This window comes from Anomalospiza imberbis, chromosome 1, assembly GCF_031753505.1.
Source record: "Anomalospiza imberbis isolate Cuckoo-Finch-1a 21T00152 chromosome 1, ASM3175350v1, whole genome shotgun sequence".
Lineage (NCBI taxonomy): Eukaryota > Metazoa > Chordata > Aves > Passeriformes > Viduidae > Anomalospiza > Anomalospiza imberbis.
Window position 1 is genome coordinate 100,538,767 of NC_089681.1, and position 26,519 is coordinate 100,565,285.

The 26,519-nt window shown below is 41.1% G+C and overlaps 1 protein-coding gene across 4 annotated transcripts in view; it reads right to left on the reverse strand.

Annotated features, from left to right (window-relative positions):
* Positions 1-483: 483 nt before the first annotated feature.
* EGFR (epidermal growth factor receptor) overlaps positions 484-26,519 on the reverse strand; it is a 156,937-nt gene continuing 130,901 nt past the window's right edge. For 3 of the 4 annotated variants that reach the window (XM_068202452.1, XM_068202476.1, XM_068202470.1), the window contains exons 17-28: positions 25,877-26,018; positions 24,011-24,133; positions 22,669-22,767; positions 18,079-18,264; positions 14,649-14,804; positions 13,770-13,845; positions 12,436-12,582; positions 9,946-10,043; positions 9,251-9,418; positions 9,110-9,157; positions 8,904-9,009; positions 484-7,903 (exon numbers count right to left, since the gene is read on the reverse strand). In XM_068202452.1, the coding sequence (XP_068058553.1) occupies positions 7,527-7,903; positions 8,904-9,009; positions 9,110-9,157; positions 9,251-9,418; positions 9,946-10,043; positions 12,436-12,582; positions 13,770-13,845; positions 14,649-14,804; positions 18,079-18,264; positions 22,669-22,767; positions 24,011-24,133; positions 25,877-26,018 (1,726 nt within the window). In that variant the 3' untranslated portion in view covers positions 484-7,526. The remainder of the gene's footprint in view (positions 7,904-8,903; positions 9,010-9,109; positions 9,158-9,250; positions 9,419-9,945; positions 10,044-12,435; positions 12,583-13,769; positions 13,846-14,648; positions 14,805-18,078; positions 18,265-22,668; positions 22,768-24,010; positions 24,134-25,876; positions 26,019-26,519) is intronic. The other variant, XM_068202461.1, reaches the window with a different exon arrangement.

Sequence of the window (26,519 nt, forward strand, 5' to 3'; positions counted from 1 at the left end):
TGCAGGCAGATAGGGAGGTTAAACTGCAGCTGTGTTTCTTTGGCTGTCTTCTATTCTTGCACCCTCTGTCAATTTTCTGTTTATTTGAAGTTGACTGCACTGAACTCAGTGGAATTTCTGAATGCTCATCCTTCCCAAACACCCACACTTTTCTATACTTATTCTTCATTTTAAGTTCCTCTCCTTTGGTGCTTTGAAAGTGGGATTTAGCAAGTACGGGTCCTCACCCCTCTGGGGTAAATACAGAGGTATTGCTCTGCCTCTGTCAGATACAAACAGCAGTTTCCTGTCTGATAAGGACTTTTATATCTACAAGTTGCTTTCTGATCTTCAGAGGAGGTGCACAGATGTACTATGTATATTTCAATTTCCTTCTTGATACTAATTATTCTTCTTCAGAGCAATACTAACTTATCTAGAATCTTCTCAAGCCAGCTGAGTGCAAAGAGGGGGGAAGGAAATCATGCGCCAAAAGAGCAAATATTTATTTAATTACTTTTATTAAAATAAAAATATCATGCATTAATACGCATTAGACATTTCTGAGAACCAGTAATATGAAGATTAAGACTACATATTTTCTGCATAAAATAGGTTGAGCTGGTAAAACATGCAGCCTATGTACTGGAAGGGTCTGGATAGAAAGATGAAAATGAGAAAGGTGCTATTGTGGTTTTTTTTTTTTTTCTGTGTACAAAATTAATCTATAAAGACAAAAATTATTTCATTTAGTAACTGTGATACCAGGGACCTATCCAGGCTGAATGCATACTAACAGTTCCAGCTCCTCTCTTCTTTACTGTCTTGCCAAGTAAAGCTCATTGCTCTATTATGTTGAAGACCCTGCAAATCCTTTAATCTTTATCAGCCACATGTTCCACCAGTTGGATATTAAACTCGGGGTACACTGGGGCTTCATTTGGCTGCCTTTGCTAACACAATTTCTCTTCCTGCCTAGTACAGTACAACAGTTTAAGTCATCATTGTGACTCTGGTTGAGACTTCTTTACTTTGCCTTAGCTATGCACTTTGGAAATGGCCAACACTATGGCTTCATATGCCACATGGATCAGCTTTTGAGCGACTGCTTTTGTTCTGCTTCTGTTCTTGTCATGGAAGTGAAGTGGGAACCTGACACATAAAAGAGCAGCTTTTTTTAGGGCCCTGATAAGCAGCACCTGGGCTTTCATATTGCACTTCCATTGGTCACAAGGGTTGCCTGTATTATTGCTCACATTATGAAACTCCAGCACTGTGCATGCAGAGAGCCAAAGAGTCTTGAAGAGAGGAAAGAGTGCTATTACTAGCTTCACTAAGCTCTGGATAAATCCCCAAGGTGACAAATTTTACCAGAAAAAAAAAATCTAAGTCCATCAATAAAGAACCCTTACTGTGAGTTCTCCTCTGGCTACAAGCTACAAGCTAGCCACTGCTTTTTGTTCCCCCAAATTCAACAGTATATTACAATAAAAGTTCTCCAAAAATTAAAAACAATTAAAAAGAATAATATACAACTCATTTTTCATTGCTCATATACAAACAATCTTTGATCAACAGTATAAACCATTAAACCATATAAAAGTCAAGACTTTCTTATTTTACAAATAGTGCTTTCATAGTTGAGTAACTTTACAATGCTCTGAAGGTACCATCTGTATCTGTGGATATATTGCTTGACAGTCTATTGAAAACAAGTCATCATACCTTATATTCAGTTGATTGTATCAATACAAAGCAGCCTAAAATGGGCAATGGATCCATAGGATCTCTGATTATTGTGAGGGATTTTCAAAAAATCACTCAACATTAGCCTTGTTTTATACTCTCAGTGTAATCAATTTAAACATCCCATTAATTTCACGGAGAACACTATTAGGAATGTAGGATTAAAAAGAGAACGTAGGTATGTGAGCCAAGCCTCCTACCATTGTAGACAACTACTTTGATTATTCCCTTTAATAAAATATGAGGATAACATTGATGGTGGTTGCAAATGCACACTCTCCAGCTAGCTTATGGGAGGTAAGGAGAAGTCTCTGGATAAATTCCAGCCTGACTGGAAATGATGTACTGTATTGGCTGTGTAGGAACAACACCTTCTACCAGTCCAGTTGTTAGAGGCATTTTTGATTTCTGGTGTTCTTTCTTTTGATTTCTGGTTTTCACCTTATTAATCAGAAAAATCCATTACTTCAAAGTGAGAGATAGAAAGAGACCATAGGACCTGTGCTGCTGCACATACAGAGAGCCCCATCTGCACCATGTTAGAAGATGACAGCAAAGTTGATGAAGCTCCAGCCCCAAATCTTGGCTAAAGGTGTTCAGCATTCTGACTGCTGACTTCATCAGCGCAACAAGTGCTGTGTCTTTTGCCAGGTACGTCTTCAGTTACCAATTTTTTCCCTCGGGAAACCCTTTTTTGGATGCTGTCGAGGGCTTAGCTTGACCACTAACTGCAGTACAGCCAACTGTGGCTGCACTTTTCTCTCCCTGCATAAAAAGAAGGGCTTGCACCAACCCACAATTCTCAGTCCACACCGCCATGGTGATAGAGGTGGTGATCTGCCTAACACCAGACATTAAAGGCAGGCAGGAGACATGGCAGAAAGCAAAGCATATTATGGAAGCTCTGTGATTTCAACTCCCCTGCATAATTAAATACATAACCAAAAGTGTTACTGTTTTAAAGTCTGCCTGCCTACACGCTTCCTCACACAAAGAAGCTATTTTATCATGCCTCATCTTCACATCATCGTATTTTTTCCTGATACTGAGCCAAAATATCATGTATTTGCTTTTTTATTCCTTAGCTGTGTCTCTGTTTAGATAATGCATCAGGTGCAATACAGAATAGAGGTTGTAGGTTTGGCCCTGAATTAATACATGATCCTGATATTCAGTTTGCTTCTATGGACAGGCCTCACCCTCCTGCCAAGCTCTTTTTGCTCAGTGGAGGTCTCACCCTGCCCAAATGAAGGGTGGAGCACTGTAGCTCTTCTCTATAAAAAGAGGCTGTGGAAGTGGTGATCAATATCTTATTCCTTTAAAGCAAGAAAACAAGATGTTACATCTTTGGTCCCAATGCAGCCCATTTGACAAGCTACTTGAAGGTGTCAAGTTTTACTTTTGTATAAACTTTTTTTTTCTATTTTTTTTATTATTTAAAAAAGGCTTCTTGAAAGTTGTATGTCAGAACAAAGAGGGAACACTTATAAGAAAGCTAGAAAATGGGATCCCAATATAAAAAATTGAACCAGTGGTGATAAAACATTACAAAGCACTCTTGCTAAGTGTTGTACACAGAGTCTGCTATTTCATGAGTATACAGTTTCCACCAAGAAGGAGGACACAGATACATTTTCATACTTTGTCCTGATTCAAGTGTTTTCTCATAGAGAAACTTTGGGGGAAACAATGGCCAGAGTACCGTAACTGTTCATTTGACAAGCAGTGGTCATACTAACAGAAAATGTTGAACCCTGAATGTGAAAAATTAACACTTGTCTGGAAATGCAAAGTTTCACCTTGACACCCTGGAGCACCCATAGACAGACCAAGAACACCCCAGGCACCTTGTGATGGGATTTCTTCAAGCTGTTTGGGGTCCTGTGACATTGTTGTAACTCTAACTATGTCCCCCAGGGAAGAGATACCTCCCGTAGTACAAATGCCATGTACATTGATTTTCACACAAGCAATCTCTGCAACCCCCTTCACATCAAGCTGGGTTCAAGGACAGGAGCACCTGTACCTGCAGGAACAGTCAGTGGCCTTAGTGATGTCCCTGTGCAAACTCAGCAGCTGTCTCAGGTATGGACTGGTCAGCTGCAGCCCTTCCCTGGCATTAATCTCCCTATACAAGCCCCTTCCTTTCAAACAAACTGCAGGATCACATTTTCTAATGCTAGGGCAGACTTCAAGTCATGCCGAGGTTGGTGGGATGGGGCATCACCCTGAAGCATTCCAGAAAGTACCATCTCGTTTGTTCCAACCACTTTCTAAAAAAGCTTACTTCAGTGTTGACTGTCAGCTGAGAACAATAGCAAGCCCCTGGCGTCTGGATGAATTTACGCGACAAAATCAATAGCAACGTGAAGAAAATTTCCCAAGATCAACTCCCTTCGCATAGAAGAAAACCACCCAAGGCCCACAATGACATCAAGTGTGCTGACACTGCACACAGTCACTGGAAAACATCCAAGTAAGATAAAGACTCTTAACTTACATTTTCATACACTTAGAAGTTATTAAAAGTCCTAAACTATTATTGCAAAAGGAGTTCTCTAATAACTACTACTTTATTATAGACGCTAAGGACTAACATTTGAGTGTTTTGTCTTCCAAGAGAAATGCAGTAAAAAGTGAAATTTTACCTTTCTCAAGTTGTAAGACTGTCAGCTTTTAGAAGAGGCTTTGGAATGCTACATTTCCCTATTTAGCTGTGTCTTTAAAATCAGCCTTTTCTACCCACACCTCCAGCTGACCTTTCAAGTTATTTCTGGAAGTTGATTTATGCTGCTTAACCATGGCCACCTGTATGGGCACACACAATCTGCTAGGGTCTCCTTCCTGTTTAATGTTCAGTGAGCTGCAATGGGAAAACCAGGGCATTTCAGCTGTTTACTTGTGTTTTGGTTTTTTTTTTTTAATCCTGGTGGAAATGATTTGGTATATTGCTATTGTCTTTTACCTGTGAGCATCACATTGCATGGCACCTGTGCTTCCAGCCACAGCCATTTGCTGCACAGTCCCATCTGCTCCTAGTGCCACTGTATCTGCCCCTGCAGGCACTACCTAGTTTTTATTTTTTGCTAGCTTTTGAATAATTACTGAGCTGCCAACCTATAAATCATGGCTTACAGGATGCCATTTACCAGAAATACTTCACAATATATAGTTGATCCCACCAATCTGGAATACATTTGTATCAAGAGTTTGTGGTCCTACATCCTCTTTCCTACTTTTTTCATCAAAAACATCACATTCAAAGAGAAATGTTCTTTCAGTCTTAGATTGCTTAATTTTTAGATGAATCTCCTTGTGTCTAGCAATGAATTGCTACTGAATCCCTCCTGAATTGTTTTAAAAGGGCAAGTGTTAACCTCTATTCATGCTACATAATGCTGGTGATACACAATGCTATTTCTCCGTGGCTTTCTTATTTTAGTTAACAGATTAAACAGATTAAAACCAGTAAATTCCTTTGTGCAGTAGTGTTTGAAAGATTCTGTGGGAGAATATGCACTATGTGATTTTCTAGTGTTCTGCTTGGAGACATAACATCCTTCAGCAAATTGAAAAATTATCTGTGAATTCTGTTAAGATCTTTTTTTAGTTTTATGTACATTTCTGCCAGGGCGGTGGGTGGGGAAAAGCAGTGCTGCCTGTGTGCACATGTTGCACACTTGTGAGAGCAACACAACAAATCTGCTCCCAGGAATGCAAGGAGAAATCTGCTGCTAACTGGACGTGGGAACTGAATTTTGGTTAGTGTTTTAAATACAAGACACTGATAATCCAAGTCAAACATTGCATCTTTCACACTGCTGTTTCTGGGACTTGGTCATGGACATCTACCAAACAGAACAATCTGGATTCTGACCCAGCATGCCACTTCACCCTGTACTGGGACCCATGAGCTGTACACATGCAAACTGCTAATGCATGTTACTTAAAAAAGGGTTCACTTCACATGACTGAAGGTCTCCTTTCCTCAGTAACAGAAAAAACAGTGCTCTAAGGATTTGCTGCTTGATCTTGGACTTCAGATGCAATACCTAAACTGAAACACATAATGATGTATTGTAAACACAACAGCGGTATAAATTTGACTGTTTCTTGCTACTTAATATAGACTACAGATCCTCTCCAAGTCAGCTGCTTATGCTACCCTCAAGCGAGTTGCCAACATTCAACTAGCTAAGGGCCTTTGTCCCCAAATGAGAATTTGCTTTCTGATCTAGTGGTTTGATTAAAATAGCACTGCCAAGCTGCTGGTGGGATGCATTTAAAGGACTGACTAAATTCACACTTTAGTCACTTTATTCCTCCTACATTCATAAGAAATGTTAGTGATGGAATAATTTTATGGGTCACTGGAAAGAGTAGCTGCTTTTGCTGCTGTGACTGATTTATACCATCAAGCCAAAATCTTAGCCTTGCCTTGCCTGCCTATACCACACTAATAAACAGAAGATGATGCTGCATATTTCAAAGAAGCAGTAGGTAACCCTGTGCTTCAGAAGAGGGAGATAGTATTTTCCATCACTCTAGATTATTCTTTCTTTTCTTAATTTATTCTCACTGCTCCTCCTGCATTGCCAGAATAGTAACCCCATAGGGACATGTAACCAGCCCCAGCCTCTGCCCCAGTGTGGGACAACTGGTAGTATTTTGCCTTGAAGTGAGTGAAGTGTACTACTTAGATAGTAACCCTTTTTTTTGCCAAATGTATAAAGAAAAATTATTTCTGTTGTGAGTCCCTTTAAAATGGGAAATAAAGCTGCTCGGCCAGAGCTACCTGTGTTTCTTGCCTTAGTCAAGTTTAATTTAGTACAATTTTTCCAGTCTGTCTCGTGAGTGCTCCAATTTGTCACTATTTGCATTTCCTTGACATTTAATTGAAGTCTGTTAAACATTATCTGACACTTCATTTTTCAGTTACGGCAACATCTTTAACAGTTTTGTTGAAGAAAAAAGGCATTTTGACAATTGACAGCTGCATAAGGGATCAGAATAAAAAAAAAGTCTTGGGTTTGACCATCAGAAAACAGACTGGTGCGCACTTTATAATCACGTATAGGTGACTTGGAGGCGTGTTCCTCTTGTCAGTTTGTAGCAGTAGTGGTCAGCAGGTGATGCATTGTGCCATTTTGCTCCTTGTGCTAGTTTTCCCCAGACCAATCCACTCCATACTGCCCTGGGCAGAATCACCCATACGTCCCTCAGATGCACTTCTCACCTTTGGGCCAAAAGGCAGTATATGGGGCCAATTTGTAAAAATCTGGTGGTTTGGAATAGCAGTTTCAGTTCCAGGAGATTTGGAACATAATTCTTTTCCCTGCTGGTGATCTGAGCAACACTTAGCAGACGAGCAATACAAGCATCTGATCTTGTAAAAGATCCAAAACTTCTGTTAGAAACATTTATAAAAATACAGAATGTAGAAAGGAATTTGACTGTACAATGTGTACAGTTCTCTAGTTCATCCCAGAGTGGCTTTGTACCATGCTACCATTTGAAAATGAAAGGAATGCATCCATATTTCTTCAGTCCAGGAAGATCCTGCTCCATCCCAACATGCATCTGAGCGTAGGCTATGTGCCTCAGTTATTCCATGGAAATGGGCAAGGAAAGACCCAAACTACCACCAGACTGGCTTTGCAGTTTCAAAGCCCCATGCTGAAAAGCAGAGGTGCTTTTTGATGCATTGTGGTTGCCATTTCCTCTGAGCCAGAGTCCACTCTTGCAGCAGTCAACAGTTCACTTATCCAGCTTGCCTTGCTGCAAGAAGAAATTCTCTATGGTCATGCTGAGGCTTCAATGTATTCACTTTTTGGTGCTGCTACCCTCAAGTACTCTGGGTTTTCTGCTGCGGGAACTTTCAAGAGACCATTAGATTTAGTTTCCTTAGGTAAGAAGTCCTGCTGGTAGTCAGGATTGTCCAGGTTTATTTGGTGGTTGCCCGCCTGGATCCAGTAGGGAGAGCTCTCAAAGACTGTCTTGGTCAGAGGAGACTGGTTGGTGTTGAGATACTCAGGGTTGTCCACAGCTGTGCTGTGTGAATTCTGGTAGCTGGAGTCTGTGGAGAACTTTGAGTTTGCTGTGAGAGAGAAGTTGTTGTAGATTGGATTCTGGACTGCTGAGGCAGATGCTTTCTTGGGCACCAATTGGTTTACATACTCTAGAATAAAAAGAAAATTAAAATGAGAAGGAATGAAAAGGAAGATATAAAATTAATGCAGACATTTGTGTCACTTGACATTTAGTTTCAACCCAGCTGCCACTTGGTCTTTGCACATGGCATGTCTCTGAATTTCCCAGAGTGGAAAAGAGCCAAAGGCAGGGACTGCGACTCTGGGGCATCAAACATGCTGCCCTGAGGTTCACCTTCAAGAATTTTGTTTGCCAACCATCAGAAAGATGGCTTGGACCATGAGACAGTGAGATAGCTACTGCTGATTTTAGTGGCGCGTGGGTGGCTGTGTTCCAGAGAGTGTTCTGAAATGGCAGTTTAGGAGGTTAGCTGCCAGAAGCTGTTTCCCTGGAAAAAAATGTTTAGAGATGAGGAAAATGCCTAGAAAATACAGGACTGGCAGTAACAGTGACTCCACATTCCTCGCAGGGCCTTTCACCCTTTTTAGCTATGGCATATTTTTGGAATGATTGGTTGGGATTTTTTAAGGACACAAAGCATCACCACTGCATTATCCAGCCCCATCTCCCTTAGTGCTCACTGGCTCTCTCTCTTGGCCGCCTACACTGTAAGTCCATGTGAAACCGTGAACTGCCTTCTGTGGATTAAATTCTGAAAGCAATGAAACAGCCATAAATCTCTTTATATTGTTGAAATGGTAAAAAAAAATGAACCCAAATTTTTAGAGGCTATTTTCTCGAGTAGAAAGCTTTAAACATATAACCACACACACAAACTCCCTGCCTAGATAGCACACATAAGGAATCTGGCTCATGAGGGAACTGAAACAAGAAATGGTTAGAAGCAGACAGATAAAGGCTAGGAAAATGGTATGTGAACAATTTCCCCCTCCCATTTACTGAGCCAAAAGGGTAGAAAGCATTTGAATTGCTTCATTTCTACAGAAAAGGAAGGAAAATTACTATATTTGCAAGCAAAGGGCTTGTGAATGAGTGGACATGGGATGGAAAAACAAGAGAGGCCCTACCTGGGGCTGGTAGGAAGCTGTCATCTAAGCTGTCCTCCAAGAAAGCACCTGTTGGGTCCGAGCTATACCTCTGGACAAAGCTGTCTTCCCGAACAGGGTGCCCCTGCTAGGATGAAAGTAGAGAAAAACAATATTAAAGGGACTGATTTGTAGAAGCTGAGCCACATAGGAGGAGTTGCTCCTTTATTAAAGGTCATTCTACTTACCCCGTTCCTGTCAATGCAGGTTGTAGCAGAGTTGTTGCTGGTAGCACTCTTAAAAGACAGAGAAAGAAAATACAGACATTATGAGAAGCAGTTCACTCTTAAAATGTCATGCCATGTTTCTACAGTGGAAAATTTTCATACCAATGAACTCAAGAGAGGAGTGCGAGATGTTGAAGGGCTGTTGAAAAAGCCCTGGTGTGGAACGAGGTACTCATCTGCATCCACTATATCCTCCATGTCCTCCTCCTCCATCAGAGTACGATAGAACTTGGAGTCCGTAGGGCTGGGCAGGTGCATTCTATCATCTCCCTGTTGAAAAAGTCAGCATGAGACAAGACTTGCAGACTCGTTTCAAACCCTCATTCTTCCCTTCTCTCTGAGACAAAGTAATTTAACAAGAGGCACAAGATGCAAAATCTTGATTCATAGATTCACAGACTATTCTGAGTTGGAAGGGACCCACAAGGCAAGACTAATGTTTAAGTAAATGGCCCATTCAGAGATCTGTGTGTTTAACCAAATTTACTAGAGTTTAGGGGAACTTAGGCCTGTAATCTCAGTCCATGCTGCTGTAAAATAACTGCACTTTGAAGAGGATCAAACTCTGTTCTCCTCTCATGGACCATTTCTGGTCCTAGACTGAGACCTGTACAAAGAAAATAGTAACCAGTCTTGGCATTTTGTTTGTGGCTCTAGCTGAATGAGTTAAAACCTGGAAAGCAACAATGTATCTGGCCTTCAGTTATCCATATCAAATGTTCTCATATGCATTACTAGTTACTTTGGTCCTCAGATGAAATTCCCATCAGAGGTCTTCCCACCACTGTGGTTAGTACCTGTATAACAAGATAGCGTGAAGGGTCACGAGCCATTTTTGAGAATTCAGCTATCAGCTCACGAAACTTGGGACGACTGTCTGCATCGATCATCCAGCCTGCAGGAAAAGCAATGCACCAACAAAATTATCTTGGTGATCAAACACAGAGTTTAAAATAAAATATAACAGCAAAAATGCAGTGCCATGTGTAGAGCAAATAAAGGAGCTACCCCTAAGGCACCACCATAAAAAGTGAATTCACCAGCCACAGGTGTGAATTTCAGCATTTAAAATGCAGATCTTGGCAGTTTTGGGAAGATGGAAATAAAACTCCACGCTGGGAAAGCTTCAGGCTGAGTCTGTCTCCTGTCCTGCTGGCCTATCTCCACGTGGCCAGGCAGGTCCCACCTGAGGGATAATACCAATTAGTTTGCTTTGAAAAAAACTCTTGAAGGAGAGGAAGCAAACTAACACCAGTGGGTGCCTACAGAGGTACCAGGATTTGACTGTCTGACAGTCACTGGATTACTTCATGAAGTCCTGGGAAGCCTACAGCAGAAGCCTCCCTCTGTACCAGATGTTTTCTAAAATTCAAAACATCCTCACTGGAGACATATTGAAAGATTACTGCAACTAAGCTGTATTTAATTAGTAAACTGACTTCAACAAAAGTAAGTCCTTACAGCTTAGTTTGGATCAATGCTAGAAGAGATTTCAAATATAGATACTGGAGGTTTTACATGTGATATTAGTTAGAAAACCCACATTTTCTGTAATCAGCTAACAGATGAGCTATCTAGAGACTCATGTGTTTAAAATTAAAAATAATAAAGGTCGAGCTTGGTATATCTAGAGGAACTCAGAAGAAACAGCCTATCTATATGAATGGGAAAATGAAGTGGTAATATGCCTTCTGAAATCTGCATTAGACAAAGACATCCACGTTAGACAAATTCTCATAATTTCCAGTGACTTTTTACCATGCTAGAAATATCATTTCCCACTAATTCAAAAGAAATGTTTCATGCTATTAGACAAAATGGAGTGTTTGGGAGTTCGCTGTTCTTGCAGGAGTAGAATCTATTGTTTCTGACTTTATCTCTAAGTTGCCTATATTTAAATGCTAGTTTTTAAATTTAAAAATTAGTAATTATTTTGCAATAACTTTGAACATTTCAGATTATACTTTTTGACTATAAAAGAGGTGACTGGGGATCATGAATTCCTTCAGTTAAAATGGCACAGCTTCAATAGGGTCTGCACTGTAGCCTGCAAACATGAGGTGACCAGAGCAGCAAAAGATGTGCAACCGAATCCTGTGCCAGGAGGAAGGCTCAACCCCCAGATCCTCATGCTCTTGCAATTAAATTCAGTGTAAGGGCATGCAAAGGATGGGGACACTCCATTGGCTGTGTTTTACAAGCAACAGGTACCAGATTAGGTGCCTGGCAAAATGCTTCCTTTCTACATCTGGACTGACCCTAAGGAAAGAAAGGGGCTGAGGTGTCAGTAGGCTTCAGAATCTCTGAGGAGGAGTTTCTAGGACATTGCTTTGGGGTCTGGGCACCTCCCAGGCTAGGTGCACACTTCTGGATGCAGTTCCTGTTGCCCTGCTGAGCACAAGATCAGGCTCACCTTGTGTGATGCTTGTACCACCACAGCAATATGTGGGTGCTCTAGGATTCCCCAAAAGTGCTGCACTATGGAGTGTTCATGGTAGCGTGGCTCCTGTTTCAAGAACAGGTACATGTTGCTCCAGTGAGAAGGTCTTAAATGCCACCTAGTGGGCTGCTTATCACATCCTCACAGCAGTGAGCAGGGATGTGGCAGTCATAGCCTAGAGATGTGCAGGAAGCCAGGTAGTAATCTGACATTTAGTAGATGATATAGATGGAAAGGGGGTTTGAGGTTCAGAAGCCCTTTGGCGTGCCCTAAACCAGCCAAAAAGTGCTTCAGAAACCCTCTGCTCTTGAGCTACTATACTGTAACAGCTGCATGCCTAAAAGGGACCAGCCAAAAATGAAGAAGAAATTTGAAAAGGAACTCTGAATCCTCATATATATCTAACATCATGTTTATGTCTGCAATCCCGACAGTCCTTTAGTAATAATCCACCTGTGTGCTTGCAGTGGGAAGCACATTACTGAACTGAGGGGGAGCTCGGAGGAGAAGGCAGTGTTGATTTTATTTCCTAAAAATACAAAACCAGAGTATCAGGCAAAGTGGTTGGTGTCATGCTAATTTATAGTGCCTGACCATATAGGTTTAAAATAACTGACAATATCAGTCAGTGATGTGAATGGTGAAAAAAGCATTAGTTGGTTGAATGAGCGACTCATGAAGCCACCTCCTGTGCTCCTAGGTAAAGCTCAAGGTGTGGGAACACACTCTGGTGTCACCAGTCTTTTCACACAACCCTGTTTCTGTGCCATTACCAGGAACACAGCATAAAATGCAACTGAGTTACTTAAACTTAGATGAGCAGCCACAACCCCAGGTGTGAACTCACATTTGACCATGATCATGTACACATCGATGGTACAGATGGGGGGCTGCGGCAAACGCTCGCCCTTCTCCAGGACAGAGGAGATCTCACTGGCAGGTATCCCTTCATACGGCTTGGAGCCAAATGTCATCAGCTCCCAAACTGTCACACCTGCAAGGTGGGAAGAGAAGATCATGAAAGAGACTGCCTGGAGCTGGACTGCTTGGCCTGGGTGTGGAGAGTTGGCGAGCAGAGAGGGGTCCCCTGGAAGCACTGTTTTGCCAGAACCGCAACCACAGAAACCATTTTCTGCCATGATTTTATGGAGAGATTAATGTAACACTTTGAAATCATCCTGCTTCCAGTTAGATTTTGCTTTCTTCCTGTTTTTTTTTTTTTTTTTAAATCTCAGCTAATATGTTAGTGTTGAACATTCTACAAACTTCCTGCCCCACAGAAAGGAAATGCAGGTTACTGTCTCTCAACTCCAACACAGCAAGTGGTTTTAAAAATGGAAGTTCTCTTTTGTTTGAAAACAATCTCTCTGGAGACGAGCAAAAGCAGTTTTTGAAAGATGCGTAAACCAGCTGCCTAAGCGTCATTTGCTGACATACCATGGACTCTTGTGATGTAGCTATTGTAATTGTCCAGTAGCTTAGGATACAAAACATGATTTTGGATGCCAAGATACATGAATAGATTAAGAAGACCAGAGGCTGTACTGTTTCAAAAAGGACATAGGATCTGACCATCTGCATGACATATTTTCCAGGAACATAAGAACCCGGGGGGGGAAATTTTGCAATAGGTTGCTTTGAAAGGTTTTCTTTCTGCTCCTTTATTTCAAGCTGGATTTATGAACTATACCAAATACAAAATAAATTCTCCAAGGAGGTTATCACACTGCTTCCCTTCTAGCATTGCCCTCTCAGTACCAGGACAGCATAAGCATTTTTGGCCTCAGCAGAGTTACTGACTGACACCAACTGATAGTGTGGCCAGTGATTTTAAGTCCTCCTAGTTATCCGTCTCTATTGCAAGCTCCATTATATTTTATGTGAAGCTGCTGAAGAAAACTTTAACAGAACTTCAGCAAACACACCAGAGTCTCCTACCTGTGGCCCCTTTCAGGGGAGGGCTCATTACCCAAAGCACATTCTGTGAAACACCCTACACCTCACTCACATGCAGTTTCATGGGGATTTTACTTTGCTGAATAGGTGATTTGGGCACTGTGTTTATATAGTTGATCTCTTGTTCTTCTCACAATACAAAGTAAAAAGGCCAGTATAGAGTCACCAGCAAATTGTGAAATTTTCCAACCCATCTGCAATAATTGTAACTGCTTTTAAACTCACCATAACTCCAGACATCACTTTGATGAGTGTAAATCCGGTGTAAAATTGACTCCAACGCCATCCATTTAATAGGGACCTAGGAAAATTCACAAAGAATCCTTAAGAAGCTGACCCAAAATTTATCAGGGATATTTACCACGAGGTGGTGTGTAAATCAATAGTTTGGTTGCAGAAGGAAAAAAACCAAAAACAGCCAACAGAACTATCTGAATGGTAGAACAGGCAACTTTTGAGTTCCCCTTTATTATTTTCATATATTATGAAGAATCTGGAAACATGTGGAATACTAGGTGTATCAGAAATATCTCTTACTAAACAGTTTTACAATATTTTTAACAGTCAAATAACTACTTTTTAGTCTTCTATCAGAACAAGACACAAATCCAGTCTTAGGCTACACGACTGGTCTACACTCATATGGTTTCTATTTATAGCCTCTGCAATATTTGCAAGCAGCTTCTCTTTAATTTCTCAGCAGGACACATTCTCTCCATCAGCACGCAGTACAATACAAAAGCATGTTGAACCAAGTCTGACAGGTCTTTCTTCTGCTATAAATATACAACATTCCCTTTCTCTTTATAAACTGCACAGTCTTATTGGTGTTGGCTACACTGATTAATTTTCCCAGACATTCTGGGTGGGAATTTCAAAAGCATTTGCTGCTCTGCTACCTCTGCTCCCACTGCAGTCCCAGCAGCAGGCCTGATGCTGCTTTGGCTGATTTCAGAGGACTTCCACAGGCTTCAAAGACAGCACACTGAGATGGCAGCTGAGAGCTTGGAGAAACACTCTCTTTTTCCCTCCTTTTGTTTGAGGCTTGTGTGTGAGCACAAACACTGGCAAATGTGCACTAGTTCATTCCGCAGTGTGCTTTACCTTGCCTCCCTCAGCATGGTATTCCTTCTCGTCTGCACCAAGCAGCTTTGCCAGCCCGAAGTCCGTGATTTTCACGTGTTGAGGAGTCTTAACAAGGACGTTCCTGGCAGCAAGGTCACGGTGCACCAGGCGCCGTTCCTCCAGATAGTTCATTCCCTGCAATATAACACACTGTTGGTCAGGTCTTGTGCACTCGGAGCTCGGACAGAAAAGGCACCAAACCTAACCTGCTTTGTGGTAACTACAGACACCACCATAAACACGTGGTAAGTTATCCCACCTGCACTCTCCATTTACACGATGTTTACTGCAGGGTGAGGATGAGTGTGTTACTATTGTAATATTATTGACTGTTACTATTACCCTCCAGGTACCTTCTTGTGGGTCCAGGCACTGGTGGAGTGATGAAGGAAAAAGATGCAGTAGTGGGTAGAGTAGATAGTAGCAGGGGATCTGGTTCTTTTGGGACTCAGTTCAGGAACTACAAAATCAGGATGGAACTTACAAATAAAGGCATGAAACCTTCTTTTGGCTGCACTTGTGCAAACCCAATGAGTTCAGGAGAGTACAGTACAGAGTTTAACTATCCCCTGCCATTATGTACACACACCAACCCTACAGAGAGTATTTAGACAATTACTCAAAGTTGCTCAAACTGTGTTTTATTACAGGCAGCGTACTCTGCCTTCTCCCTGCTAACAATGAAGCAGTCCATTGCAAAGATAAAAATGGGGGGAAAACAAAAAAAAAAAAACTCATTCTAAGTCTGAACTCAGAGTTGCATCCATTTTCCAGTCCTCTTTGAAAAAGGCAAGCTCTTCCAATTTCACTGCCTCCCATGATTAGGCTGGATTTGCCATAGCATACGTGCTTTTTTGGTACGACTGCCTCTCAAGGAAGAATATAACTAATTGTGCTGGTTTGACTTCTCAAGCATAAATTTAACAGCTGTGTTTCTGACCACAGAGATTACTCCTGTTTCCCTTAACACCAGTCTCTTGGTATATGGAATCAAAAAGCCCACGATTTCCACGTTTCCTGCAATATCTTTTCCAAAACCCACTATTATTCCCAGTCCATGAATTTCTGCTGGTGGTAGCTTATGCACTTGTCTTTTTATGAAGAGAATTGATAAAAAATTACTTTTAACCTACAAAGCACCAAAATGATCATGTTGATGTGATAGCAGAGGACTGGAGGGAATAATTGCCTTCCATCCTCCACCCGCTTCCTAAGCCCACTTCTAAGCTGGACCACCATCGAATCCTCCTTCCAAGTCCCTCAGCAGAACTTCACCCATGCACTGCTAATGTTGCCAAAACAAACCACCCAAACAAACTGGCACAGTGCCACTACAGGCGTGCACTGAACCACACAAATAGATCTTTAGCAAGCAGAGCTCTTGGAACAAAAACTTCTGAGCTGCTGACAGAAAACAGATTATCTTTAAAAAAAAAATCATAATCTAGCCCCAGTAGGACAAAAAATGTCCTGCTAAAATTGACTTGCTGCAGAGGCTAATAAGACTCAGAGCTGCTGAAAGGCAGAACATCAGTGTCACACTAAGCTGTTTAAGGCACTGATGGCTGAAGACTCATGCACGTGCATAACCATACACTGAAAATGTTGAACTGCCAGTTTAGAAAGTTCAGCAGATCTTTAATTGTGTGCAGGCCTGGAGTTTAATCCATTTTTCATCACTAAGCATGAGACCATTGTGTTCAAAGAGTTCCTTCACGATGTTTCTGCACATGGAGCGTTTATGCTGTCTTAACATCTTGCCTGGAAGAAAGGACTCCATACCTCAGAATAAGATAATGTTTGTAAAAGATACAAAGAAAACCTATTTCAAAGCTGTGAAAACAGTAACAAAAATAAGCTTCCCAGGAAAATTGCCTCCTGCTGGTTAGTTATCAGACATGTATTTGTTTCAATTTTTTTCCACTCATAAGTAAATTTTTAAAGAGTCAGAGAATGTTCAAAAATCTGGCATAACTTTATCAGAGTAGGAACACCAGACACATTGGTGGGAAAAAGCTGTACATAAGATTTATGAGTGCTTTGAGGAAAACTTCAATGTGGAGCAGCACAAAAGAATATGTTGAAGGTCAGGCATCACTGGCGAGGGTAGAAGTTGCTATGGGCAGATGTTGAACTGCCATGAAAAAAATAAAACGAAAGCAAACAATTGTGAATGGCAACCTTTCAGGCAAGTAATGCCCCAACAACCCATTTGGGGATACATTTTGCCACCTTAAAAATTAACAAGGAGAAGAAGGAGGAGAAGGGAAATACAGCCTCCAGTTCATCCTCCAAAGAGACTGAAACAAGGACAGAGCAGTAATTGATTTTAAACAAGAAAGCAAAAGAGTCATAAAAAGTCACAAAAAAAAGCAACTCACATCCCAGGTGGACACATAAATTAGATTCACTTGTTGTGGAGCACAATGTAAAAAAAGTACACTGAGATGAAAAATGTGCTCTATAGACATTTGGTGGATACATTTCTGTGGTCCTCAGCATGTTTCCTGAAAGCAAACCACATCTGGGCAAGCCTGGCATGTACACAAGGCCGCAAGGGACCGATAAGTTTTTAAGTGTGTGGTTTTCCTGCAGACCAACATTCCTGAAATAAAAAGTATTAAAGCAACCATGCTGTGTGGACACTGCCATCTCATATGACGAATCTCCAACAAATTGCACTTGTTTTTCTGCCAGTTTTGCATTGCTCTTCCTAGCCTGCAAATGGCTAACCACCATCCAAACACAGCATATTGCTGCTAAGGGCTAGAGGCTGTATTGCAGTTCCTTTGCTGATCTTTGGCAAACAGTACCAGGTGTGATAATGAGTCTTTTATGGCCACTGCAGTTAGATTACAGATCCCAGCTCAGCACCTGTGAATTACAGAATACCCCTGGGGTGCTTGAATGCCTTTTGGTGAAAGCCAGCCTGAGCAAGGACAGAGCTGGTATTCAGTAGTCAGCAGTTCTGACCCCTGGCCTTGGAGATTTCAGCATGAAACTCTTCAAGGCACACAAGAAGATGTATTCAACGTCACTGTCCTGTGACATAGCCCGAAGAAATCCACTGATGGAAGCAGCATTTTGCTATGGAAATTGTCAAATTCTTCTATTGCCTTCCCTGCTGCCTGTGCTGCATCACATTTGCATTGCATTATCCTTTCAGTACCAGGTGCTTGGTTTGGACATAAATGTCTAGGTTTTTTAAACTGCCTAGAAGCATTCTGAAGAATAGCTAATGCTTGCTCATCAGCATGAAAATAGAAAATTGTTCAAGAAAAAGTAACCACTTACTGCCATGTATAAGATACCTAGGAGCCAGGTGGTGAAACAGAAAGATTCAGAGACAGGTCATTACATGCTGTCAGATTTCTGAGTTTTAGATGATCTGGTGTTCTGGTCTGCTTACCTTTGCAATCTGCACACACCAGTTGAGGAGGTACTGAGAGCCGATGTTGTCCTTGTGCTCTCGGATGTAATCCAAGAGGCAGCCGAACGGCATCAGCTGTGTGATGAGCTGAACAGTTGAAGTGAGGCAGATTCCCAACAAGCGACACACATGAGGATTGTCAACACTAGCCATCACATAAGCTTCCTGAGAAGAAAGGCAAAAAAAGAAATGTGAAACGCTCCCTTTGGCATGACATGAATATTTGGAGGCAGTTTAAAAGAAGTTGCTAAAATACTATATGCAAACACTGTGTCTCATATTACATACAAAATACATATATTTCCCACTCTGTGGATTGACTATTTTCCATTCAGTGGAATGTCCAGATTTTGAACACCAAATCAGCACTGAGAAGCCACAGAAGAGCCAGTCTTTCACTACTGTACACCAAGTAAATACTGGTGTACAAAATCCTGGGAGATTAAAACTTACAGACCAAGAAGGAATTAATAAATTGAACATCAACTGGAAGCTGATGGAATTCCATAATTTTGAGCACCTAATTGCAAGGGCAACACAATTTATGAATGTGTCATATGGCTTTTTTCCCCACAGACCTTTTAATGAAAGTGACTGGAAATCAGTATTTTTGAGAATTCTGCTGCCCTGTCAAGGTTGATACTAACCCAGAAAGTCAAAGTTGTCATCTAGAATGTGACTCACAGTCTCATTCTTTAAGAGACCATGTTCTTCTTGACCATGTTGTTCTTCATTCAATGTCAAACCAAATAGATTAATGATCAGTTCACTGCTTTAGAAGCCTGAATGCTTGTCGTTACGTAACAATGGTGAAAATACTGCCCTCAATTGGAAAAGCTGTTTTAGACTCATACAGCAATGTAAATTATACTAGGAAGGTACTTGGAATGTGGGAACCCAAGCATCACAGACCCTTTGGTCAACTGGAATTTTGAGGTTTAGTTTTATAAAAATGTGAAAAACTATTTTTTTCAAATATGAGTACACCCCGTGTAGCTTTAGGTATCTATCTACAAAACCCAAGATACCTCCTCTTCTTTTGTTCTTCTGTGGGAATGGAAAGACCCCCTCAGAGGCTGGTTCAAATACATGGCCATGGTGTAAAAAATCCTGATCTCATGGTTTTGTGTGCAAAAACTACTTATAGATTGAAATTTGAGATCTGTATTTATACTCAAATCCATGGTCAAGTACCAGCTCAAAGAATGGATTCCAGGAGAAAAAAATTAGAGCTGCAGTTGTTTGGTTTCTTTAATTAACTTTGCATCTGATTTTCAGTATGTCACTTTTAGATATTTTAAAAGTTATTTGATTGAAAAGCAACACAAGGGGAAATGAATGGAAATTTTTCCATTCAGTGAGCAGGTCAGCATCTTGATTCAGCATCTGGAGTAACACCTACTAACCACCTCTTGGCAATTCAGGCTAGCAGTCCCCCAAAGCCTAAAATCATAGTGAAGATACAAATAGCGCACGGGAAAGAGCAAATCTGCTCTTTGTAAAAGCTTAAGAAAATAAATAGCACTTTATTCATCATCTAGCAAACATTCCACAGGTGTCACATAGCTCCATAGCTGGTGAGAACTATTATACACAAAGTTATTAAGGCAATGACGTTCAAGAAATAAGCAACCTCAATTCTTAAGCAATACTTTCTGGCCTCTATGTTGTTGCTTAATGGGCCAGCCTAAGCAAAACATGATGTAATGCAGCCTTTTTTGAGGTACTAGTTCTGCATTTGGTATCCTTGTTTTGGAGCCCTCAGAATAAAAATGGCCTCCAGGCAGACAGGTTAAATAGGATCTCCACCAGAATTGGTAAGAGCTCATCAACCTACTGCATGATGTGGGCACACCATTGAAAAACAGCCCTTGTCCATGGATAGCACTGATTGTGTGGGCTAGCTCAAGGAAAAATAAAGCAGGATCACAATCTGCTATTCAATTTGTATATATTTGCGGCATCATTTCTTAGAGATTCTTGGAAATTTGTTATCCAATACTCAGACATAAGCAGAGACCGAAACAACTTCATTTCCCTATGCTTCCAAACTGACCCACTGTAATGATGAAGGATGCCTTGCTTCCTGCTGGGATTCAGATCCATACTGTATTCAGTTTGGCAGGGCAGGGTGGGGGGAAGACTGCAGAGTAGGAGCTGCTCTCACTGCCCATCTGCCACGCAGCCCATGCAGGGCTGACCCGGGGGCTGAGCACCGGGACGCTGCAGGAGCAGGGTGGACGTTTGGGCCACACAGCCTCTGGAGAGCATCCAAGTGTTGACACCGCCTCTTCCATTTGATACTGCAAGGGAAAACAGGCCACCACCTCCTCCTTGCAGAAAGCAGAACGGAGCTATTGTGTGCTTGTGGGTCCCTCTAAGTAGCCCAAGACATTAAAGTGGGTCTTTGTTTCAACTGTTTATCTTGGAAATCTCTTCGGGTGCGCTCTGACCTGCTCCAAGTATGCTTGGTATTTAACAACAACCTTCTGAATTAACCCTACCCTAATAAAGTCAGCCAGAGCTTGCCTGGATTATAAGAGCTAAAGCTGCTGTGCTTGTTCTATACCTAGTGTGATTCTGTAAGACAAATAATCTTTAATTAGACATCATTATCTTTGAGGTTCCAGTGACCTTGGAAAATTGGTTGTGTACCAAAAATCTGTTTTGAGAAGTGCTTTTGGAGTCATCCCTCTGGCTTCTTTCACTAGTTTTTTATTTTTTGAAATTTAGTTCTGAAATACAGAGTTCCACCAACCAAATTATCTAAAAATGAACAGGTTTGGAAAAACAAGAGGTTTTTGTTAAGTATCCTAATTCAAAGGAAAAGATAATGTGGATATTTGCTTCAGAAATTTCTTTTAGAAGAGAAAGCACTTTGATGCCACTGAAGAACACAGAGTCCCTGCATCTACTGCCCTGTCCCATGATCTTGATCTGCTGAAGGAAGGATGAAGTATTGTAGGCTTGTTGACTAACCCTTCCTCCAGGATACATGCCTTCAGGAATTTAATGCAGTTAAGTCCAAAGCATCCTTTGTGAATACTATGTTATGCTCCTCATCACTGTGAAGAGCAAACTGTGGGGCAGAGCTCACAGCAGGCAGCTGAGCAGCATCTCTGCCAGCTCCTCAATGCAGGGAATGCCAGTGAAGGGAAGGATCACAGGCAGGTGAGGGGCAGGAATGAAGGCCACATAAGTAGGGACCTGGGGAAGGGCTGAGACTTGTCTGGAGTCTAACTAAACTAAAACCAAAATGAATATTGCTTCCTGTATGGATTTGGAGATGGCCCACCAATTCTTCTGCACTGCTGCAATATGCCTATGAAATCATATGGTGCATAACACACAATCTGTTGAAGCAGAGCAATGTATTGGACTAACACTGTTTATTCAGGGTGACTTGAAAAATCCAGTGAGCTTTATTATCGTCAGTAGCACAAGTGGTGGTTTGTTCACAGACATTTATCCTGAGACTTCTCACTACAAGGATGGGCTTTTTGTTAAGATCCTCAGCCATCCAAGATGAACCTTCCTACCTGAGGTGTCATTTGCTGGCCAAAACTGGATTTAAAAAAAACCCAAAAACTTCTAAATTCAGTCCCTATCAAAATAAAAAAAAAAAAAAATCCAAAATTTTCCCCATGGCTGAAGGGAGAATCAAGCACTTGTGTGCTTGATTAACAATACCAGCAATTCCAGACAAACAGGACAATTTGGGACACACCAGGGGTAGGACAGAAAGACAAACAGAAATACTCTTCTTGTTGCTTAAGACTGAACCACAGCACGGGAAATCTGAAGTTACACTGAACTTCTGAGTACACTTCTCCTCACTCAGCAGTCTCCTTTCCTTGTACACAAATTTATATATCCTTGGTGCTGCATGTTCCATGACTTTGGATCTAGTTAACATTTTCATAAACTCCAGGTTGAGGAAATTTTGTATTTAGGACTGTGGCTCACTCATTGTAAACTCAAACATTTATGAACTCCTAAATCAGTGTCCCATAGCCTTTTCTCCTGTTTTCTGAAGCTACGAGCTATATCCAAACAATAATATAAAAATCCCAATTTTCTGTCATAAGGTGAGATAATTTCTTGCATTCTTTGGCAGAGAAATCAAACAGCTGGAATTTTTAAATTTTATTTGGAATTTATAGTTAATTTAATTCTATTTAATCAAGCAACTAGTTTATGACAATCTGCAGGATTCATAAATCATTAGGTCTGCTGTTATTTGGCTTAGCTGTACCACCATAATGACAATGAAAGCTACAGCTTAAGGCCTGAAATACCAGAATAAAAAAAATAATTAGTTGTAAATATTTTTTCCTAACTACTCCTTAGGTACTACCCCACGAGTATAAAATCTGTATTTCGATTGGGTCATGAGAGACACTAAAGCACTTCACACACTGGGCTGCAAAAAGCAGAACTTCTAAATGGACAATTGAGTTTAGGATGCAAAATATTTCTTCCCACACAAATTCCTGAAACCCCTCTAGTTGTTAGAGAAGAAAATCCACAGACCACTGGCAACTTGAGAAAATAAACATGAAAACTCACATCAAGTATTTCCTTGTTGGCTTTTGGGGATGTAGCCTCTCTCAACTCTTTAATAGCAACAGGAATTTTAACCTTCTCTCCTTCTGGGATCCAAAGTCCCTACCAAAAAGAAGTACAAAGAGTTATTCAGTCTCATACCTAATAGGTTAATTCTTACAGTTACATATATGTTTTACATCTTCTGAGTAGGCTTAAATATTCTGAGCAATGGAAAGACATGGCAGACAACAAAAATATGCAACAAATGTGTCTTGTGGGTATTACCAAATTCCTGTTAATGGGGTGGTACTTCTTTTTCAGTCACTTCTACCATACTCTCTTGAAAAAACATGTTCATTACTATTCCTGTGTAAATAGCCCAAGAGATAAAAAGTTGCATAAAGAGCAACTTTTCGTGGATGGAAATCTAACTAATTAGAGCATCACAGCAACTGCATATGCAAAACCTTGCCACTTCCAATCTATAAATCATGGGACAAAAATAATTAAGCATTTTCTCATTAAAACCAGATGGCACCTATACTGTACAAATAATCCGGTCATACAGATGCAGTGGTAGGGAAGTCTATGGCCCACTGGTGCAGTGCTCTATATCTAAAGTATCAGGAGGCCATTTAGGTGGCAGGTCAGCAGTGTGACACTGTGACACTGTGCACATATCCATGCTGCCGAAATCCCCAGCAGTGCAGGTGCACATCTTGTTGTGCCCCTGAAGTTCCTAATCATAGCTGGAAGCCTGATTCAGAATATAGAGCTTTATATAGAAATATAGGAATATACAGTTAATGGAAAAGCCTGAAACACATATCCTGAATGAAAGGAGGAGCACAGAAAAGTGGAACTTGATGAAGAAGCACAGAGGATAAACAAATACCAAGAGAAAAATAACTTGTGAACCTACACAACTGAAGGTGTGCAGACACTTTCACACATACGAATCAGTTCTAATGAAAGAATGATTGAAAATAATCAAAAGAAAATCCCAGATGATACAGAAAAATGTCTTTGCACTGAGCTAACCACAGTGCATTTCTTTTTCTTCTTAATATTTACAGTGGGGTGTATTTGACTGTGATAGTTTTTAAGTCAAGATCTTTGTTCTCCGGGTTCATCAGTATGACTTTGGCAACATTTTATGTAAACCTTCTCCTGTTAGCCAATTTCTAACAAAACTAATGACAATTGAGTAATCTCTCTGCCCTTCAATAGATAGATACATGCTATAAAATCTAGTTAAAAAGAAATCTACACAATGATCGAAGCTCTGAGTTCTTGCTTTGTTTGGGTGGCTTCTGCTGGAGGGAGCAGGAAGAAAAGGGGAATAGAAAAACTATGACCTTACCTTATAAACAGTGCCAAAAGCTCCAGAGCCTAAAACTTTGACCTTTTTAAATTCTGTTTCCTTTAAAATTCTCAGATGAGCCTGGTTTGGTGCCTCCCCACTGGGTGTCAGTGGTTCAACAAGCTGGTGCAGAGAGAAGATGATGTTAGATGGTTACACAGTTGGGAAGGTTGAGCACTTTGGGGAAGCAAATAAATCCTTCCTTTAAAATAATCAACATTTGGTTCCACGTGAAGTTTTCAGGAGGATAGCTCTGCTCTGACTTGCAGGAATAAATACCTGCTCCAATAAACACCTGCACCTGTATTTTTAGGTCCCTCATCCAGTAATCTCTTCAAAGTGGTGCTTTCTGCTCCAAAAATCAAGGACAGAGTGGCAACTGCCATTTTGAAGGAGAATGAAGGAATACCTCTTCTCAAATGGAGGCTATGACTTCAAAGCCTTGAAACACATGGCATGAAAAATCATGTAATTACCACAGATGCTAAAGGAGATTATTTTTGTTTTGAACTTGTGAATAAATTATTAAAATGTTTAAAATAATAGGCAAGAATCACCTGCAACCTTTCATGTCTGCTCTTGTTTAACTGGATAAAATTCTCATGGTACCAGTGGTTCCCTCAGATCATGTGGTGTACAAGCAGTAATTGAAACTCTGACAGTGATTCTTTCCTCAAAAAAAAAAGGATGTTGAATTGCCTATTGATTTTTTCCAAATTTTTTCTCAGCCTTATTGCAAACAGCAGTAGTGCCCTCCAAAGATATTTAATGCTTTTATGATGCGTAAATCAGCTTTTTGCTTAGTGTTTTTCCTTTTGCTTTTTCTTTGAATAAAACCGTGTTTAGCTAGATTCAATCTGATTTTAGAGGACCAGCAGCCTCTCTTTTGTGATGAAATATCCTCATTTTGAGGAGTCCAGAGGGCATAATATGAGCTGAGCACAAACTGAACTCTACAATCACAACTGCAGAATACGGCAGTATGTAAAATATAGTTTCATAGTGCAACAAATATCAAGCCAGCTTATCATTTTCTTTTCTTTTTTTTTTTAAGGATATTAGCAGCTGACTTTGCAAAGCTGGCAAGTACAGAAAGAAGCTGCAATTGGGATTTTAGCAGAATGTTAAAAACATTTGGCTAACTTACTAGAACCAGATTAGAAAGAGAAGGGGGCTAACCACATAGGAGCAGCTTCCACCCAGGATTAGGAATTGTACTGTATATGAGGTATCCAGAGGGTGATGCTGTAATGCACACAAAGCCATGCAAAAAACAAAAAGCAGTGCAGAAAACTTGTTCATGCCCAACAGGGTGAACCATTCACTTCAATGGCTTTGTGGGCTTTTTGTGCTAAAAACAAACCCAAGACAAGACATAAATACTTCCTCAATTCCTTTCCCTCCTCTCCTGTTTTTCCACAGGATCAGGCACGCACCTGATCAAGCGGGTAAAATTTTCAAAAGCACCCCAAGCTGCCAAGCCTCAAGGCTTGTCTGGAGGGACACACGTTTGAGGCTGAAGGTCTACACTGGAAGGCAGTAAGGATCAGCAAACACATTGCACCTCTACCTGAAGGTGTTGTTTTTCCTGCATAGACAATCTCAATGATTTTCCTTGGGATTGAGACATCCAAATCCCTTAAATACTTTGTAAATTACATGCAGAGGGATCAGATTTGAGATTGAGAAGGTGTTAGGTGCATGCCGCTCCTTTCCTGAGTAGTGTGACAACCGCCTCGTTTCTCATCCCAAGGGATTGCTGAGTTACAAGGATGCAGGATACAGATGCAGGGTGCTTTAATCCTCTGGCACAAGGAAGAGGACACCCACTGGCCCAGACGAAGCAGGGGTGCTGGCAGTGCTCACCTCCCTCTCCTGCAGCAGCCGGCGCAGGGTGCGCTTTCTGACGATGTGGCGTCTCCGCAGGTACAGGCCGATGCCCAGGCCCACCACCACCAGGCACAGGAGCCCTCCAACAACACCAGCTGCGATAGAGGGGATCTTGGAGCTGCAACACAGGAGGGGATGCAGAAAGAGAAGAAGGTTCTTAGGTGTTAGATTTTAAAGAAGCCCTACAGGGGTTGCAGGAAGCCTTATGTTTTGATCAAACACAGACTCTGGACGGCCACATAAGCCTATTTGACATTTCAGATTTCTTGGGCACCTGTATTTTTAAAGTCTCTCATCCAGTAATCTGTTCAAAGTGGCGCTTAATTTCCATCTGGGCATAAACTATAAGTCTTCATTCTTCCCTCAAACTCACAATTGGAACTGATCTTCATAGCTTAAGTGAGGGGATTTCTCCTCCTTCCAACAAACCTGCCAAGCACACGAGCATCAGATCTGTGATGTATATGTGTGCCAGCTGTGGGCAGCCCACGTGTGATCAGAGACATGAAGCATGTGGAGAGAAGGCCTCTCAGAAAGGCATACACAGTTGTGATACCAGCAATGCAGTTGAATGTGTACAGTGGGAATGTACATTGTGGAGGGGGGGCATGCTGTAAGG